This window comes from Perca flavescens, chromosome 3 (genome assembly GCF_004354835.1).
Source record: "Perca flavescens isolate YP-PL-M2 chromosome 3, PFLA_1.0, whole genome shotgun sequence".
NCBI lineage: Eukaryota > Metazoa > Chordata > Actinopteri > Perciformes > Percidae > Perca > Perca flavescens.
This window is the reverse complement of record NC_041333.1, coordinates 13382557-13400027: the sequence shown is the minus strand read 5'-3', so window position 1 is coordinate 13400027 and position 17471 is coordinate 13382557. Positions and strand designations below refer to the sequence as shown.

General features: G+C 42.3%; 1 protein-coding gene across 1 annotated transcript; it reads right to left on the bottom strand.

The window, feature by feature from the left end:
- Window positions 1-1594: 1594 nt before the first annotated feature.
- LOC114552275 (extracellular calcium-sensing receptor-like) lies at window positions 1595-15801 on the bottom strand. Its single transcript, XM_028572943.1, has 8 exons — window positions 15689-15801; window positions 14877-15171; window positions 14490-14779; window positions 13942-14237; window positions 12811-13016; window positions 12462-12683; window positions 2592-2715; window positions 1595-2499 (listed from the first exon to the last, which is right to left on the bottom strand). Exons 1-8 carry the CDS (start codon window positions 15793-15795, stop codon window positions 1595-1597), a joined length of 2445 nt encoding a protein of 814 aa, XP_028428744.1. The 5' UTR covers window positions 15796-15801.
- Between the last annotated feature and the right edge of the window lie 1670 nt (window positions 15802-17471).

The window sequence follows — 17471 nt, the reverse complement described above, 5'->3', positions numbered from 1 at the left end:
AAGCCTTAAAACAGAGGCAAGATGTCTTCCTAAATTTGTCCTACACTTAGACCTTTTTTCCTTTTTTATTTGATATAACAATTAAGCCTAACAAATACAAACCTGGGGTTAAACCACAGAACCCCATTTTAAAGGCGCAATATGTAATACTGACAGCTAGTGTTTAAAACAGTTACTGCAGTACAAATAAAAATACTGGAGATAGTTGTCTCCCCCTCCCCCTCCTCCCCAGACTCGAAGTTCACGGAGGTTGCCAGGCTGAGAACGCAGCATCCATAGCCTCGCTTTGCCAGACCCTCCTCCAAAGCGTGCTGAAGGAGCATCCCCAACAATGTTGCTAGACACTTGTCTCACATAGCCAGACATTACTTCAAAGCATAGCGGAGTAGCTAATGTTAGATGCTGGCTATATTGACAGTCATAGAAGGCCGTGCTCACACGGAGCTCTGTAACCAACTGACAGACACACTTCCTAGGCTTAGAATTATGGTGGGAACTGCTAAAAATAACACTACCTTCCCGTTCTCTCCACCCGTTTGAACACAATTCATTGCCTTAGAATTACGGCAACAATCGCTTAACACACTGCAAACTGACAGTCCTGTCTTCCCAATTTACAGCCCCCCTCTCTTGTCTTAAAATAACTTCTGCTTCTGCTGCTGGACAGGCTACATGTTGTAAACAGCCGTGGCCTGCTTGCCTGGTCCTCCGGTAATGTTACCAGTTAGCAGGGTTAGCAGGATTAGCAGGGTTAGCAGGTTTAGCATGGTGGCGTTATCCAGGACCAGTCGGGATCACTTTTCTGGCTGTGTTTCAATTTGTTTTTGTGAGTAACCAACTCGGGTACTCGAGCTATAAAGTTCAATGTGTGAGTACACAAATATTGAAATGACATAAAATGCCTGTCCCTTGTAGCCATGATGAGCCTGAAGTTGATGCTTACTTGTTCAGAAGGAAATTAGCCAACTTGGCGTCCTTTTGGGCTCCAAGCTGTTTCCAGATTTCAAATAGCTACATCTACAATATTTACCCGGGATTTGTGACGTCTCTGGACACGCAACTGTAGCACACTGGATTTGTGTTTTTACAGGTATTTCTGGCAAAGCGGCCTGCCTGTCAAACTGGGCAGTTGATAACAACACACAGTTCAAAACACAAACAGAAATTCCGCCACGGAACGGAAATTTCAAAAGGAGAAAATATTGGCATTATCATTGTCAGAAAAGATAGTATTTCAACTTAGCATGTTTCCTTAATATCTGATGACGCATTGGGGTCATTTTTGGATTTATTACAGTAAATATATTACATATTGGACCTTTAAATAATGTGTATATGGAAGTATTATTGAAATAGAAATTACTTTATAAAGGAGAAAGAACCACACATTTATGTTGTAAATTTTGACTTTATTTATTCACTTAATTACACACACATTATTTTAAGCCCATGATGAAAGAATATTTGTAAAATAAGAAGATAACTATTAAAAGGAAATTCACAATAAAACCAAGATTAAGACTGTGTTGGATGTGCACAACATAAGCTTTATATTGTATGTTACCATCTTAACTATTTCCAAACCTCAGATATTTTAGGGTTGATTTTTGTTCATTAAATGTTTCTTGGTGTTCTTCTCTGGCTTAAACAATATAATGAAACACTTTGGAGCAAATATACACAGTATTAGACCAAAACTAGAGGCAAGAATGGCAAATATCTCCACAGCCACAGTAAATTTCCCAGGAGAGCTGACATATGCAGGAATGAAGGTGATCCAGACTGCACAGAATATCAGCATGCTGAAGGTAATGAGCTTGGCCTCATTAAAATTATCAGGTAATTTCCGAGCTAGGACAGCTAACACAAAGCAGAAGACAGCCAGTAGGCCTATGTACCCGATCACAGCCCAAAACCCAATAGCTGAGCCTAATGCACACTCCAGGATGATTCTCTTTTTGTATATGGTTAGGTTTTTCATTGGAAAAGGGGGACTAAGAACCAACCAAATAGTACATATTAAAACTTGAATAAGTGTGAAAGACACTACAGTCATTCTTTGCTGTGGAGGACCAAACCATTTCATGGCATTACTACCTGGAAGTGTAGCTTTGAAGGCCATTAAAACTACTATTGTTTTTCCAAGAACACAAGACATACAGAGAACGAAGGTGATTCCAAACGCCGTGTGGCGCAGCATGCAGGACCACTCAGAGGGTGCTCCAATGAAAGTTAATGAACATAAGAAACATAGAGTCAGGGAGAAGAGCAGCAGGAAGCTCAGCTCAGAGTTGTTGGCCCTGACAATCGGGGATGTCCTGTGACGATAGAACACAGCTGCTGTTATAATGGCCAGACAGGCTCCACCAACTGAGAATGTAGCCAGGATGATTCCTAGGACCTCGTTGTAGGAAAGAAACTCTACAGGCTTGGGGAGACAAGTGTCTCTCTCTGCATTAGGCCAGAACTCCTTGGGGCAAGGGAAACAATCAGGGGAATCTGGAAAAATGAAACAAAAAGGGCTTTTCCCAGTCATAATGTATATTTGATGTTGTACAGTGCATTGGCTATGTATGAGGAAAAGAATATACCTGTAGCATTGCTTATCTCTCCCTCAGGACACAGTAAACAATCATAACAGCAGATGGGTTTTCCTCTCTGCAGCACTTTACGAGTTCCTGGAGAGCAGCTGTCACTGCACACTGACACAGGAACCTGGCACACAAAGAAAAACAAACTCACACATATTCAGGTGCACTCCGAAACCTCCGTCTTAAAGGGGTGATAGAATGATTATATAGGGTATTTTACACTGTTCCTTAAGGTCTCCTAATAGGGTATGTAACAATTGTTGGACGGAAAATGTCCCGGTTGATATTTTATATGTCCTTATGCATCTCTGTGTTTTGGCCCTATTTGGAACGACAGCTTTTCTTCCAAATAAGGTATGCTCATGAATATTTAGATGAGCTGCGCGTTGATTCGTTGAGCGAACCACACACACAAGCACACACACACACACACACACACACACACACACACACACACACACACACACAGAGCTACACAAACACACAGACACACAGACACACAGACACACACACACACACACACACACACACAGAGCTACACAAACACACACACACACACAGAACTACACACACAAACACACATGGAGCTTCACAGAGACACAGAGAAACACACACACACACACACATAGACACGGAGCTACACACACTCTCTGTGACATGTGTTGAAGTTAAAAAGTTAAAACCCGGCTTATGTTTTGAAAACAATGTTTAATGGGGCCTGCAGCTAAATTTAATCAAGTAACTACACTAATCAGCATTTGAGTGTCTCACCCAAAACCTAGCGTCTAAAGAATTAATTAGGTCATGTCTGACATTTAGCATATGAAGAAGACTCATTGTCCCCACAGGAAAGGTAACTATTGTTTCTGGTTTTGGGGAGCCACTCCCTGCAGGGCCAGACGTGATTAGAACAAAGGAAATGCAAACTCTGTAAACTTGAACAGAATCGGCACTACCATGTGAAGCGACCTTTGACTGTGACCTGGGGTAAACCTAAAATTAGAGGTGTGTCTTTAATCAGAGACCCACAATTCCACAGGAATATAATTCGGAAACTGAGGTGATTTCGGCACTTCAATCTGTGACCCCGACAGGGGAAGCACGTTGAAGTCTGCTGTTTACAGCGTATTGTTTGTCATGTCACATGACTGTTCTTTTGTGACTCCGCAAGGAGAAGCATGAGATCAGTCCGCTGTCAGCTGCAGTGTTTTATGTTTTATGTTTGATTGTGTTTTGTCTTGTCGTTTTCATGCAGTTTCATTAAACCTTTTGCTTAACTTTCAATTCGACCCCAGCCTCTCCTTCCTCCTCCAGAAATCAGAACAAACACGTCTTTTAGTTAATTCTTAACACATGCCCAGACATGCCCGGGCGCAGCCGTGGCTGCAGCACGCCTAAAACACGGGAGACAAAATGCAAAGTTTTGACACTTTCATTACAACTAGTGTTGTTGTAACGTTACCCTTGGAACCTCCACCAAAGAATCACAACTCACCCTGTAGCTAGTCAGCGTGGGAAATTTAGCGGAGAGTGAATCCCTGCAGGCACATCCTCTGCGCCGCTACGTTAGATCCAAACTCCCGTTCCATTGTCCGATATACTCGTTCTAAATAGTTTTCTCTGGGCCAGTATTCCACTCTACAGCCTGGAATACTGCATTTACAACATGGTTCATTTCCAATATCCTTGAAAAACTTCAAAAATGTCTTTCTTCTTTCTAAAGTACACAGTGCCGCTTGTGTGGGAGATCCTGACAGAGCTCCAGCTCAGCGGGTCTATGAAGGGGAAGAGGCCGACCGGGAAGGCATCAAACCCGGCCAGCAGCCGCCTGCTGTCACGGCACATTGTGACTAATTTGCAATTAGCCATGAGTTTTCGTAAAACAGCCCATATTTGAGCTCTCCATAGTTGATTTCTTGCATTAAAAAAGTCTCAGAAGTGAATTTAGTGATGTAATATCAGATATCTGCGTGACCTAGATTCAGAAGACTAAGCTGATGGCGCTTGGAGAGGTTAGGGTGTCTTGTTGCGCTGCTTAGGCAACAGCTCCACCCTGTGGTTAAATTGGGTATGTTTATCTGTAAACAGAGCAGTCGGATGAAGTCACAGACTGACTAGCAGCTTTATTCATTCAGCGTATTACGCTGGACAGTGGTGCGCTTTCCAGCGCTCGTGTGTGGAAAAAGGCTCAGAACCCACGTTGTGTCCTCTGCCTCTCGTGTTAACCTACCCTCAAAATGTTTGTTGAAGGGGGTCTAACGACAGAAACCTTTTGTTTGTCACCTAGCACCGCAATGGGATTTAATCCCAGTGCTCTGGGCTCGGGGTTCCCATTTTGAGCCTCTGGCACAAATCTCCCTTAGAATGTTGTTCCTTAAAACAGAGCTGACGTCGGCTAAGAGGGTGAGTGACTTATGTGCACAGGCGATCTTACCATTCTGCCTTTCTATTATAGAGAGGACCAGAACGTTGCTAATTTATAGCCAAATTCATCATTCACGCCAAAAGTCATAACAAACACTTTTCCAGTGCACATGTTATCTCAGTATGTTTTACGCACGGCAAACATTAGACGGACACAGCAGCTGTTCACTACAGAGAACACTCACAAGGCGCTGCTCTTTAGAAAGAGTGTCTGTCTAACCGGCTGTGTGAGGCTATCACCCAAGACAAGTGCAGAGGGAGTGTTATCAGCATCCACGGCCTCCCTCAGAGGCATGACAGTGTCTGATATCTGCGCAGCTCCAGTCGTGGGCATCTCCATGCCCTTTCATCCTCTTTTATTGCGTGATGTGTCTGAGTCCTCTATGATTCACTCGGTCTTATCCGCACTTAACGGCAGATGATGTGCTGTTTGATCTGGTATACCATCGTCTCCATCCTCCTGCCCCACAGTGCCTGTGAGTAATGTGCTTTGCAATAATTAATGATGATATTAATCTTTAATCATGGAGCACCTTCAGAATCCATGATGCAGGGCCTCACGACATTAAACAGGCCAGTCATGGAGACCAGGTTTTTAACAAAACAATGTAAATTTTGTTACATAAAAACCTGTACAGTGTGAGTATAGGTATAGGAGCTAGTTTATGCTATCTGCTTCTGGACCTTGGTGTCACAGGTAGCATTGACTACATCAGCTTTACCCATAACCCAATAGCAACAGCTCTTAGAGGGCAAAGCCTATACGAAATAGAACGATAGTTATGTATTGTAACTCTAAGATCCAGCCCACCTGCTTCACCAACATTGGCTGAAGTAAAATGCTGATGTTGGGAGCAGATATCTGGTCTCACAGCTGTAATATACAGTAACTGCGGATGTAAGTGAGGCCCATGCAGGGCAAAAGGGCACGGAAAAAAACTTCACGACACTTCACACTTCACTTCCCTGTGCATACATGAGGGATAAATGTAATAGCAACACCTCTTTGAGGGCTATGCCTATACTCATAGAATCTCGAATTACAATATGTGACTATCCTTTTGGAAACATTTATCAACTGCAACCCCTTCTACTCCCCCCATGAATTTGCTTCATTCATTCTGGCTGGTGTTTACATCCCACCGCAGGCCAACGTACAGTAAGCAACCCCATAGATGTCGGGGCCTTGTCATTACCCCCCCTCTCACCCCCTCCACTATAGAACCCTCTCTATTCAGGAAAGAAAAGTCAACAGATGGTTTAACCCTTGTGTTGTCCTCTGGTCGAATTTGACCCGTTTTCAAAGTTTTTTATATCAGGCTTTCTTTCAACCAAATTGCCTAAAAAATAACATGGATGCATGGATGTATGCTGTATTGAACCCATCCTCGGATCTTAACTATTAGTCAAAATAACACATCATTTCTGCTTTTTAAAAAATGAAAAATTACTTATAATGTCATATGAATTAGGTTTATTAAACAGGAATATAAAAAGCATTGAAATAAGTGACAAAAATGTTTAAAAAAGAGAAAGAAATGACCTAAACATAGGAAACAGCATCAAAAATTCTACTTTGACTCAGAAGGACAATAAGTTCATAATCGACGGGAAAACAACACCCCCGCAAGGTAGCTGGACCTCAAACTCCTCACTGGAGACATGTCATGTACCAGCCTGCTTCAAGTCTTCCACCATCATTCCTGTCCCCAAGAAAACAAAGATCACATCACCCTGACTTCTTTGTTTGTGAAGTATTTTGAGCACCTTGTTGTGGCTCACCTCAAAACCCTCACCGCCAGGATCCTGTTTGTGGACTTCAGCTATGTCAACACCATCCTCCTGGCTTCACTACAGGACAAGCTGACCCAGCTGCATGTGGCTGACTCCACTTGCAGGTGGATCACAGACTTCCTGTCTGATAGGAAGCAGTGTGTGAAGCTGGGGAAACACGTCTCTAACTCTCTGACCATCAGCACTGGTTCCCCTCAAGGCTCCTTTCCTCTCTGCTCTTCTCCCTGTACACCAACAGCTGCACCTCCAGTCACCAGTCCGTCAAGATCCTGAAGTTTTGAAGTGAAGGAAACTAGCACCTTGGTATAACTCCCAAACTTGCAAATTAAAACAAATCTCGCGAAAACCTCGAAAGTAAATGACGTTCCACCAAAGTGGAAGAATCTCGTTTGGATTGGCAAGAAAGTCTCAAAACCTATAGTAAGGCCCTAAGAAAGGCCAGATCAGACTATTACTCATCACTAATAGAAGAAAATAAGAACAACCCAAGGTTTCTTTTCAGCACTGTAGCCAGGCTGACAGATAGTCACAGCTCTACTGAGCCATCTATTCCTCTAGCTCTGAGTAGTGATGACTTCATGAGCTTCTTTAATGATAAAATTATAACAATTAGAGATAAAATCTATCACCTTTTGCCCTCAACTTCTAACGCTAGAAAGAATTACTATTCCCGACATATACTTAGACTGCTTTTATCCTATAGACCTTCAACAATTAATGTTAAAGATATCCTCAGCTAAGCCATCTACCTGTCTCTTAGACCCCATCCCAACGAGACTACTCAAAGAAGCGTTACCCTTGGTTAACACTTCATTACTAGATATGATCAATATGTCCTTATTAACAGGTTATGTACCGCAGTCATTTAAAATAGCTGTGGTAAAACCTCTTCTGAAAAACCCACCCTCGATCCTGAGGTCTTAGCAAACTATATACCTATATCTAACCTTCCCTTTCTATCCAAGATCCTTGAGAAGGTAGTTGCTAATCAGTTATGTGATTTTCTACATAGCAATAGTTTATTTGATGACTTTCAATCAGGATTTAGAAAGAATCATAGCACAGAGACGGCACTGGTGAAAATTACTAACGATCTTCTAACTGCTGCAGACAAAAGACTTGTCTCCATTCTTGTTTTACTAGATCTTAGTGCTGCATTTGACACTATTGACCACACAATCCTGTTACAAAGATTGGAACATTTATTTGGCATTAAAACAATGGCTCTAAACTGGTTTAAGTCCTATTTCTCTGATCAATGTCAATTTGTTAATGTTAATGATAAATCCTCCAAGTACGCTAAAGTTAGCCATGGCGTTCCACAAGGCTCAGTGTTTGGACCAATTCTGTTCTCCTTATATATGCTTCCTCTTGGTAATATTATTAGGAAACACTCAATTAACTTTCACTGTTATGCGGATGACACCCAATTATACTTGTCAATCAAACCAGACGAAACCAGTCAGCTAGCTAAACTTCAAGCGTGCATTAAAGATATAAAATCCTGCATGACCTAAAATTTTCTGATTTTAAACTCTAACAAAACTGAAGTTATTGTGCTGGGCCCTAAACACCTCCGAACCTCATTATCTAAAGACATAGCTACTCTGGATGGTATTACCCTGGCCTCCAGCACTACTGTCAGAAATCTAGGGGTTATCTTTGATCAGGATATATCCTTTAACGCCCATCTAAAACAAACTTCAAGAACAGCCTTTTTTCATCTTCGTAACATTGCCAAAATTAGGAATATCCTGTCTCAAAACGATGCTGAAAAACTAGTCCATGCATTCGTTACTTCCAGGCTGGACTATTGTAATTCCCTACTGTCTGGTTGCTCAAATAAGTCCCTTAAGACTCTCCAGCTCATCGAGAATGCTGCAGCGCGTGTTCTCACAAGAACTTAGAAAAGAGATCATATTTCTCCTGTATTAGCGTCTCTGCATTGGCTTCCTGTAAAATCCAGGATTGAATTTAAAATCCTTCTCCTGACCTACAAAGCTCTAAATGGTCAAGCACCATATCTAGAAGAGCTCCTAGTACCTTATTGTCCCACTAGAGCACTGCGCTCCCAGAATGCAGAGTTACTTGTGGTAACCTAGAGTCTCTAAAAGTAGAATGGGAGCCAGAGCCTTCCGTTATCAGGCTCCTCTCCTATGGAACCAGCTCCCAATCTGGGTTCGGGGGGCAGAAACTGTCACCACATTTAAGAATGAACTTAAAACTCTCCTATTTGATAAAGCTTATAGTTAAGGAGTGAAGAGTTGCAGCGTCTGCCTAATCAGGCCCACATGCTTCTCTTCATAGTTGTTAGATTAATAATATATAACAAAAGTAGAGGGAGGCAGGCCAGCACAGCCCGATCCGGCAAGGGAGAGTTTCAAGCCCGAACAGGCTACCTCTCCTTATGACCTGTCTCTGTTAGTTACGCTGTTATAGTTCTAGACTGCCGGGGGACTTCCTTCCTTTCACACACTGAGCTGCTCTCTCCTCTCCCTTTCTATTACCATTTGTGTGCCTCCCGTCCCAGAAATGCTTGTTATTAATCCTAGCTTCTGAGGAGTTTACTCCCCGGAGTCCTTATGTTTTTTCACCCAGCATATTTCCTTGGAGAATGTTGGTACCAAGATCTTGGTTGCAGCTGTCGCCGTGGTCCTGCTGCATTCCCTGCTAAGCTCTGCGGTGCCCTGCAGTGTCATGCTGTGTCCTGCTGAACCCTGCTGCTTCCTGCTATGTCCATCCACGCTCTGCTGGGCCACGCTACATCCTATAACTCCTGCAGCACACTGATATGACATGAACTACTACAACTACCATTTGAAGTCACTGTTCCATTATTAATGTGACTATTACTGCCACTGTTCATCGCATCCCCAATCGGCACCGTCAGACACCGCCTACCAAGAGCCTGGGTCTGTCCGAGGTTTCTTCCCAAGAGGGAGTTTTTCCTCGCCACTGTCGCACTGCTCGCTCTTGAGGGAATTACTGTAATTGTTGGGGCTTTGTAAATTATAAAGTGTGGTCTAGACCTACTCTATCTGTGAAGTGTCTCGAAATAACTCGTGTTATGATTTGATACTATAAATTGAATTGAATTGAAGTTTGCGGACGACACTATACTTATTGGACTCAACTCTGGTGGAGATGAGTCCGCCTACAGCGGGGAGATTGATCACCTGGTGACCTGGTCCAGTCAGAACAACTTGGAGCTAAATGCTCTGAAGACAGTGGAGATGATTGTGAACTTTAGGAAGCTAAAGAAGTTCAACCTGTCAAAGACATTGATGGTGCACTTCTACACTGCCATCATCAAGTCCATCCTCACCTGCTCCATCAGCATCTGGTACGCTGCTGCTACTTCTAAGGACAAGGGCAGACTGCAGCGCAACATCCGCTCTGCTGACAAGGTGATTGTCTGCAATCTGCCGTCTCTCTAGGACCTGTACGCCTCCAGGATGCTAAAGCATGAAGGAAAGATTGTAGCTGATCCGTCACGCCCCGGAGACCAACTGTTTGGACCCCTCCCCTCTGGCAGGAGGCTGCGGTCCATCAGGACCAAAACCTCAAGCCACAAAAACAGTTTCTTCACCTAAGCAATAAGCTTCACCAACAAGGCCCCGGTCCCCCACACATTGAACCTTAATCCTACATCCTGTCCACTGCACAATCCATTCTATATATCCTGAACTTTTTGCACATCCCTCTACGTTGTTGTTAATGATGATGATTGACTTAATGTCAAATAGGTAATTGTATGTATATGCTTTTTGTTTGTGTATTTATTGGTTGTTTATTTTATATTATTTTTTTTTTATGTATGCACCATCACCCAAAGCAAATTCCTAGTAAGTGCTACTTACCTGGCAAATAAATTTCTGAATCTGATTCTTTGTACAAATTCCTTTTTCTTTTGTTACCATCCCTCTGCTACAGCTTAGCAAGGGAAAACTTTTAAGGAAAATATAAATGAAAAAATTCATACTGAAAATACTGTAACTTTGTAATGGATCTCTTCACATTATGGACATGAGGAATAAACAGTGACTAAAAGTTATTTCAATGTACACATATGATACCCTTTAAAGGGTACCTACCATTTTTTTGAACCTGGAACCTATTTTCCTATGTTTTTGTGTCTAAGTGACTGATGGGAACAACAATCTTTGAAATGTTTCCAGTATTAAGCAAGATCGCTGCAGTCGGCAGAGGCAAAACAAGCTACAATGTCAGTTAATAGGGCAATTTGGCTCAGCTTGTGGATACCTTCACAAAAGTGCTCATTTTGCCACGGTCAGGCTCTGATTAATATTCTAAGGGCCTAATTTACTAACACTAGTGCAGTTTGCGCTGCGTCTGTTTATGCGAGTTCGGTTATAGCGCACGCTATGCTTCCACATTTTGCGTAGTTTTTATCAACCCTGACACCCATCAAGCAATCAGCGTCTTTCTCCGCCCACTAAACCGTAAATTGCGCTGTAGCAAAGCGGTACTTGTGCTATGATATGGTTGAGTGCAGACTGCGATATTCTCACTGCTGATGCTATGACTGTTTGAAATGATCCTGATGCCAATATTTGTAATGTAGCAAGGAGTTTGAACACTGCTGGAATGGGATGTGAACGCTGAGTGGGAGATTCAATTTCATCTTTGATTTCTTCCAGTAACTCTAATATTGCATGGCTGCTTGATCTGTAACGCTAAATGAAGTTGTGTTCACTGACAAAGTGTGATTCTTGTGTTAAAAATATTTTCAGCCTCGCCTATGTCTTCGTCTTGCTCAACTTACTGTTGCCATTTCACCAGCGTCATAAAGGTCTATGAGGAAACTCGATTGCGGCTGGTTTAGACCTGCTTTCAAGAGGCAGAGAATTTCCCCCGCAGAATAGTGGCGCGCTCTTACTGACAGTCTTTGTAAACACCACGGAATATATAATTAGGTGCACTTTGCGCTAATCCTCCCACCTTTTTGGATGGAACTCCCACTTTCCCCATGACCCTCCCACAAACGCATATTGAAAGCGCAACTTGTCTCTTCTCGCTCACGTGGCAGACAATCTGCGATTTTACCCAAGTGTGCCCTGTTTTTAAATAGCCCGCATCGGTTACGTCCGTCTTTGCGACCAATTAGCGCCTGGAAACAGGCGCAAATGGCTTGATAAATCTAGCCCTAAGTGTCTGACAACATGGAAAGGATCCCTTCAGAGATAGACCTTTAACACCTCTTTGAGACCTTTCTCTTTAACCAGAAACAGCTCTGAAGTCACGAGCGCTAAACCCACCAGACTCCATTTTAAAAAACAATACTTTTAATGTGTATAGAGCCAAAATATTTCCGCATGTTAAGCGGTAAACTATGTGGTAATTTCAACCAAAACTAGAGTTGTGATGGTTGGAAAAGTGGAAAGACAATCCAAAACGGCTTTGAATAAGTGCATTTTACGATGCTAAAATTACTATATATTTACATGGAGTCTGGTGGGTTGCAATGCAGGGATCTCGTTTAATACCTCACCAATTTCAAAGATTGTTGTTCCCATCAGTCAGTTAGACACAGAAATATTGGAAAATAGGGTCCAGGTTGATAAAAAACGGTAGTTACGCTTTTTAGGATTACCATATTTTATGTTACATTATTGCTTTTGTGCTCCTTACTTGTGTCCCACCGTCCACCCAGGTGAGCTTCCTGTTGATACGAAACTTCAGGCCCACCGGCAGTGATGCATCGTATTGTCCTACTGTCACCATCTCAATGCTGCCACTTTCACTTTTTTGCCAGTTAACTAGCTCATATCTGGCCACAGGATCACCGTTAGCATCAAATGACACATCATACCCATTTCGGGAAAAATTTACTTTCTTCAGCTGAGTAAGAACCTGTGAAGATGAAATAAAAGGAATACAGTGAGGGAGAGCAATTAAATAATGTTAAATAAAACAAATACCTAATTTCAGAAGTTAAAGCAAAAAAGGGCATTGGGGTTATCATTTATGTTCAACTGACCTCTTTGGATTCTATCCTGGTGAATTTGTCACACTGAGTTGTAAAAGATTTTTTCTGGCACATTGCTTTATGAATGGCATGAGCTATTGCATAGACAGCCTTGTATACCATGTTAGTGATCCGGAGCTGAGATGTGTCAGTGTACGGGATCTGGAGCGTCTTTATGTTTTCAGTTCCATCACACACTGTCTCATCTGTGGCTGCACCTGAAACACACAGAGACAGAGAAAGGTGTTTTTTAGCCATTAAATTATCATTCTTTCTTTCATGTTTTTTGTTCTTTTTTATGGGATTTAACCTGCCAAACAGCAGCATCTGGTTCAGCACTACCAGACTCAGGGACAGCTTCATCACACAGGCCATCAGACTGCTGAACTTTACCTTTATACTTTAAAACTTCTTATTACACATACATTTACTACATGCCTGCTGACATTAAAGTTTATTCTTTTTTGCAATTATGTACACTTTGTCCACCACATTTGTATTTTACCATTATGTTTTTAACTTTGCAATATTTTATGTCTTAGATTCTCATTTTTTTAAATGATTTTCTTTTTTTAAACATATTTAATGAGCATTGTTGGAGGGAGCCTGAGATCTAGATTTTCCTTGCCAACTAATTGTTGTGGATATTACAATAAAGAACTTAAGATGAAAACAAATACATGATCAGAAATCACTGTTACTTTAATAACAACTTCACACTTACTGTAACTAATACATACGAGTAAGTAAAAATTTACGAAATGTATTAGCACTTTAGCTTGGAGACCTGGACAATGTCTACTGTGTGCTTGTGTTCAAGACTTCAGTGTTGACATTGTGACATCACTGCAGCAAAGTTCATACATAATCTTCACAAAGACAGCAGAGTGCCTACATTTTTCCTGAAAGATCATCATAACAAGTGAGTTTATTCACTTAGATGAGATGCACGTTATGTCCACCTCATGTCTTTGATCAATATCGGTAATTTCCTTTTCAATCTGGGGTTTGGTCTTAAAGCAGCTGCTGAGTCTTTAACACAGTAGATTCCACTCAGAGAGAATCTAAAAACAACACAACATAACCGCAAGAATCAAACTGTGAGTGTCTCTCCTACGTTAAAAATCAGGACAACTTTCTCACTTTTTCCCAGCCTGCAGTTGAATGCATCCTCCCAGAACTCAGTAAGCACTGGAGAGGCAGCCACTTTAGAAGGAGAGAGATCCAGCAAGAAGTCTCTCAAACCTGGGATGACAGATTTCTGAATGCCAAATCCGATGGCTCCAGCACAGAAGCTGAACCTCAGCAATTCGGTGTCTGTTACCCAGGCTTCACTGCCTATCCACTGGCGAGGTGGAGATGGCTCGAGCGACAGCTCCTCCAGCAGAAGCCTCACCTCTCCAAAGGCTGCAAATGCCACAACAACCATAGCTGTCGACCTGGAGAAACATTTAAGATTTTTTTATTTATATTGAGATAGGTAACAAAAACAGACAAAGGATATGGTATACTTAAGTATTTGGTCTGACAAAGCATTTGTATAACAATAGCAGCGACAAAAAACAGATGATTAAAAAAAAATCATTTCCAATTTGCCACTAGGGTAATAAATAATTTTACATTTTACATTCACAGAAAATTGTTGCTGTGCTTTTGTTTGCAGGTCAGTGTCAACACAGGGAACATCATACCTGCGGATAACGTCTGCTACTCTCTGGATCCTGCTACGTGGGTGGGTCCGATAGAAAGATTCAGAGTATTCCACACAGATCCCCTCTCTGTGAGCTGCGTCCAGAAAAGACGCCATACCATTATTGCCATAGTCCGAATCTGACCGGACAGCACCTATCCAAGTCCAGCCGAAGTGTTTTACCAGCTTGGCCAGCGCTTCAGCCTGGAACTGATCACTAGGGATTGTTCTGAAGAAATTTGGGTACTGCTGCTTATCGGACAGGCATGCACAAGTGGCAAGGGGGCTCACCTAAAGGGACACAACAGTGTAACTATTTAACAGAACAGGTAAAAAATCTACAACAGTCTTTATTATAAAAGGTTTCCCAGAAATCCAAAATATTTACTTGAGGGATGTTAAAGGGCCCGATGATGTGTGACATGCTGATGGATGGCGTGGACCCAGACTCACCAACGACAGCCTTCACCATACCAGATTGTGAGCAGTTGTCACCGGTGTAAAACACCGGGTCCAGGCCATTTGAAAGCTGGAATGCCACATGCACCGCCACGGGCACCGAGGCGCACGAGTCGTAGATCTGATAACCGAGTTTGATTCCCGGCAGCAGCTCCGTGCTGTTGTTTATCTCCTCGATGGCGAAGATCATTGCACGTGAGAAGCGCAGGTCCCGGGTTTTAATGCTGAACACAGACACTCATGTCACTGTTTGAATATTAGCTTCCAATTCACAATTTTTATAAAAATATAATACAGGTGAGGTGAAATTCTAAAACACAGGATTAGATATCAGTCCAACATTCACAATAATCTTTATGCACAGAGTCAACTTAATCTAAAGAAGGCCTATTCATTTGTTTGGTAAATCTGTACACATCAGTTGTTGAACAACATATTTTCAGTTAAGACATACAAAAAAAAAAATCCTTGTTTGAAATCTATATTTTTCTCTACTATTTTCTGAATATAATACCTGCCATTTACACAACACCTGAATTTCCCCTCTGGGGGTCAATAAAGGTGTATCTTATCTTATGTTATATGGCCAAAAACTAATTTGGCACTTAATTCACTTTTTAAAGTTTTTAATTCTACACAAAACCTTTCCAATACAATTGTAAGCACATTATACATATTACAACACTTCTATCCACACACAGACTAACATTCTGTTATCCCCCACTTCTCCCTCTTACTAACCTTCCTGTGCATCTTAGTGGCTCAGGAATGGTGGTGTAGTTATGCTTCACTGTGTGCATGATGTGGTGTATAGAGAAAACACCGCCAATAACGTAGTCACCATCCATTGAGAACACAGGGAGACGAGTGGTACCCTGGAGCTTACATTTCACAGATAAAGTCTGAGTGCTGACCCCAGCACCAGTACTATCCTCTGTAAGCCCAGCCCTTTGTTTAACATCATCCTCAGAACCATTCAAGGCAAGAGCTGAGTTCAGTTTACACAAACCCAGAGACAGGATCAGGCCAATACAGAGAGCAGAGATCTCCATCCCTCGACTGTCAGCATGTGGTTGTACTGCATGTGTTTTATAGATTGTCAGACAAAAGCTTCCCTCCTTTTACTGTACGTCAGTTTACTGTACATCAGAGAGAGGATGGCCTTCTCCAGGGGCCTTTGATTAACTCATGTCTAAGTCTTTTCTGTGGACTGCATTTACAATATAATCTGCATTCAACCTGCAGTGGGTAAAATGCAACAATAAAAATGGCAGAATTTGAAGTAGAGACATCTTTCTGCAGCCCTCCTCCCCTCTCTGTTGCACGGGCAATGCATCTGCAGAACAGACAATATGAATGCTCTGTCCTTCTGAAATGATCTGTGATTGACCAAAGTTTCCCCTCACGGCTAGATTTTCTAAGCCTTAAAACAGAGGCAAGATGTCTTCCTAAATTTGTCCTACCCTTACACCTTTTTTCCTTTTTTATTTGATACAACAGTTAAGCCTAACAAATACAAACCTGGGGTTAAACCACACAACCCCATATTAAAGGCGAAATATGTTATACTGACAGCTAGTGTTTAAAATAGTTACTGCAGTACAAATAAAAATACTGGAGATAGTCGTCTCCCCCGCCCCCTCCTCCCCAGACTCGAAGTTCACAGAGGTTGCCAGGCTGAAAACGCAGCATCCATAGTCTCGATTTGCCAGACCCTCCTCCAAAGCGTGCTGAAGGAGCATCCCCAACAATGTTGCTAGTTGCTTGTCTCACATAGCCAGACATTACTTCAAAGCATAGCGGAGTAGCTAATGTTAGATGCTGGCTATATTGACAGTCATAGAAGGCCGTTTTTTTGAGTAACCAACTTGGGTACTCAAGCTATATAGTTCAATGTGTGAGTACACAAATGTTGAAATGACATAAAATGCCTGTCCCTTGTAGCCATGATGAGCCTGAAGCTGATGCTTACTTGTTCAGAAGGAAATTAGCCAACTTGGCATCCTTTTGGGCTCTAAAGTGTTTCCAGCTTTCACATAGCTACATCTCCAATATTTACCCGGGATTTGTAACGTCTCTGGACACGCAACTGTAGCACACTGGATTTGCGTTTTTACAGGTATTTCTGGCAACACGGCCTGCCTGTCAAACTGGGCAGTTGATAACAACACACAGTTCAAAACACAAACAGAAATTCCGCCACGGAACGAAAATTTCAAAAGGAGAAAATATTGAATTATCATTGTCAGAAAAGATAGTATTTCAACTTAGCCATCCATCCATCCATCCATCTTCGTCCGCTTATCCGGTGTCGGGTCGCGGGTGTAGCAGCTCCAGCAGGGGACCCCAAACTTCCCTTTCCCAAGCAACATTAACCAGCTCCGACTGGGGGATCCCGAGGCGTTCCCAGGCCAGGTTGGAGATATAATCCCTCCACCTAGTCCTAGGTCTTCCCCAAAGCCTCCTCCCAGCTGGACTGGGGATCCCGAGGCGTTCCCAGGCCAGGTTGGAGATATAATCCCTC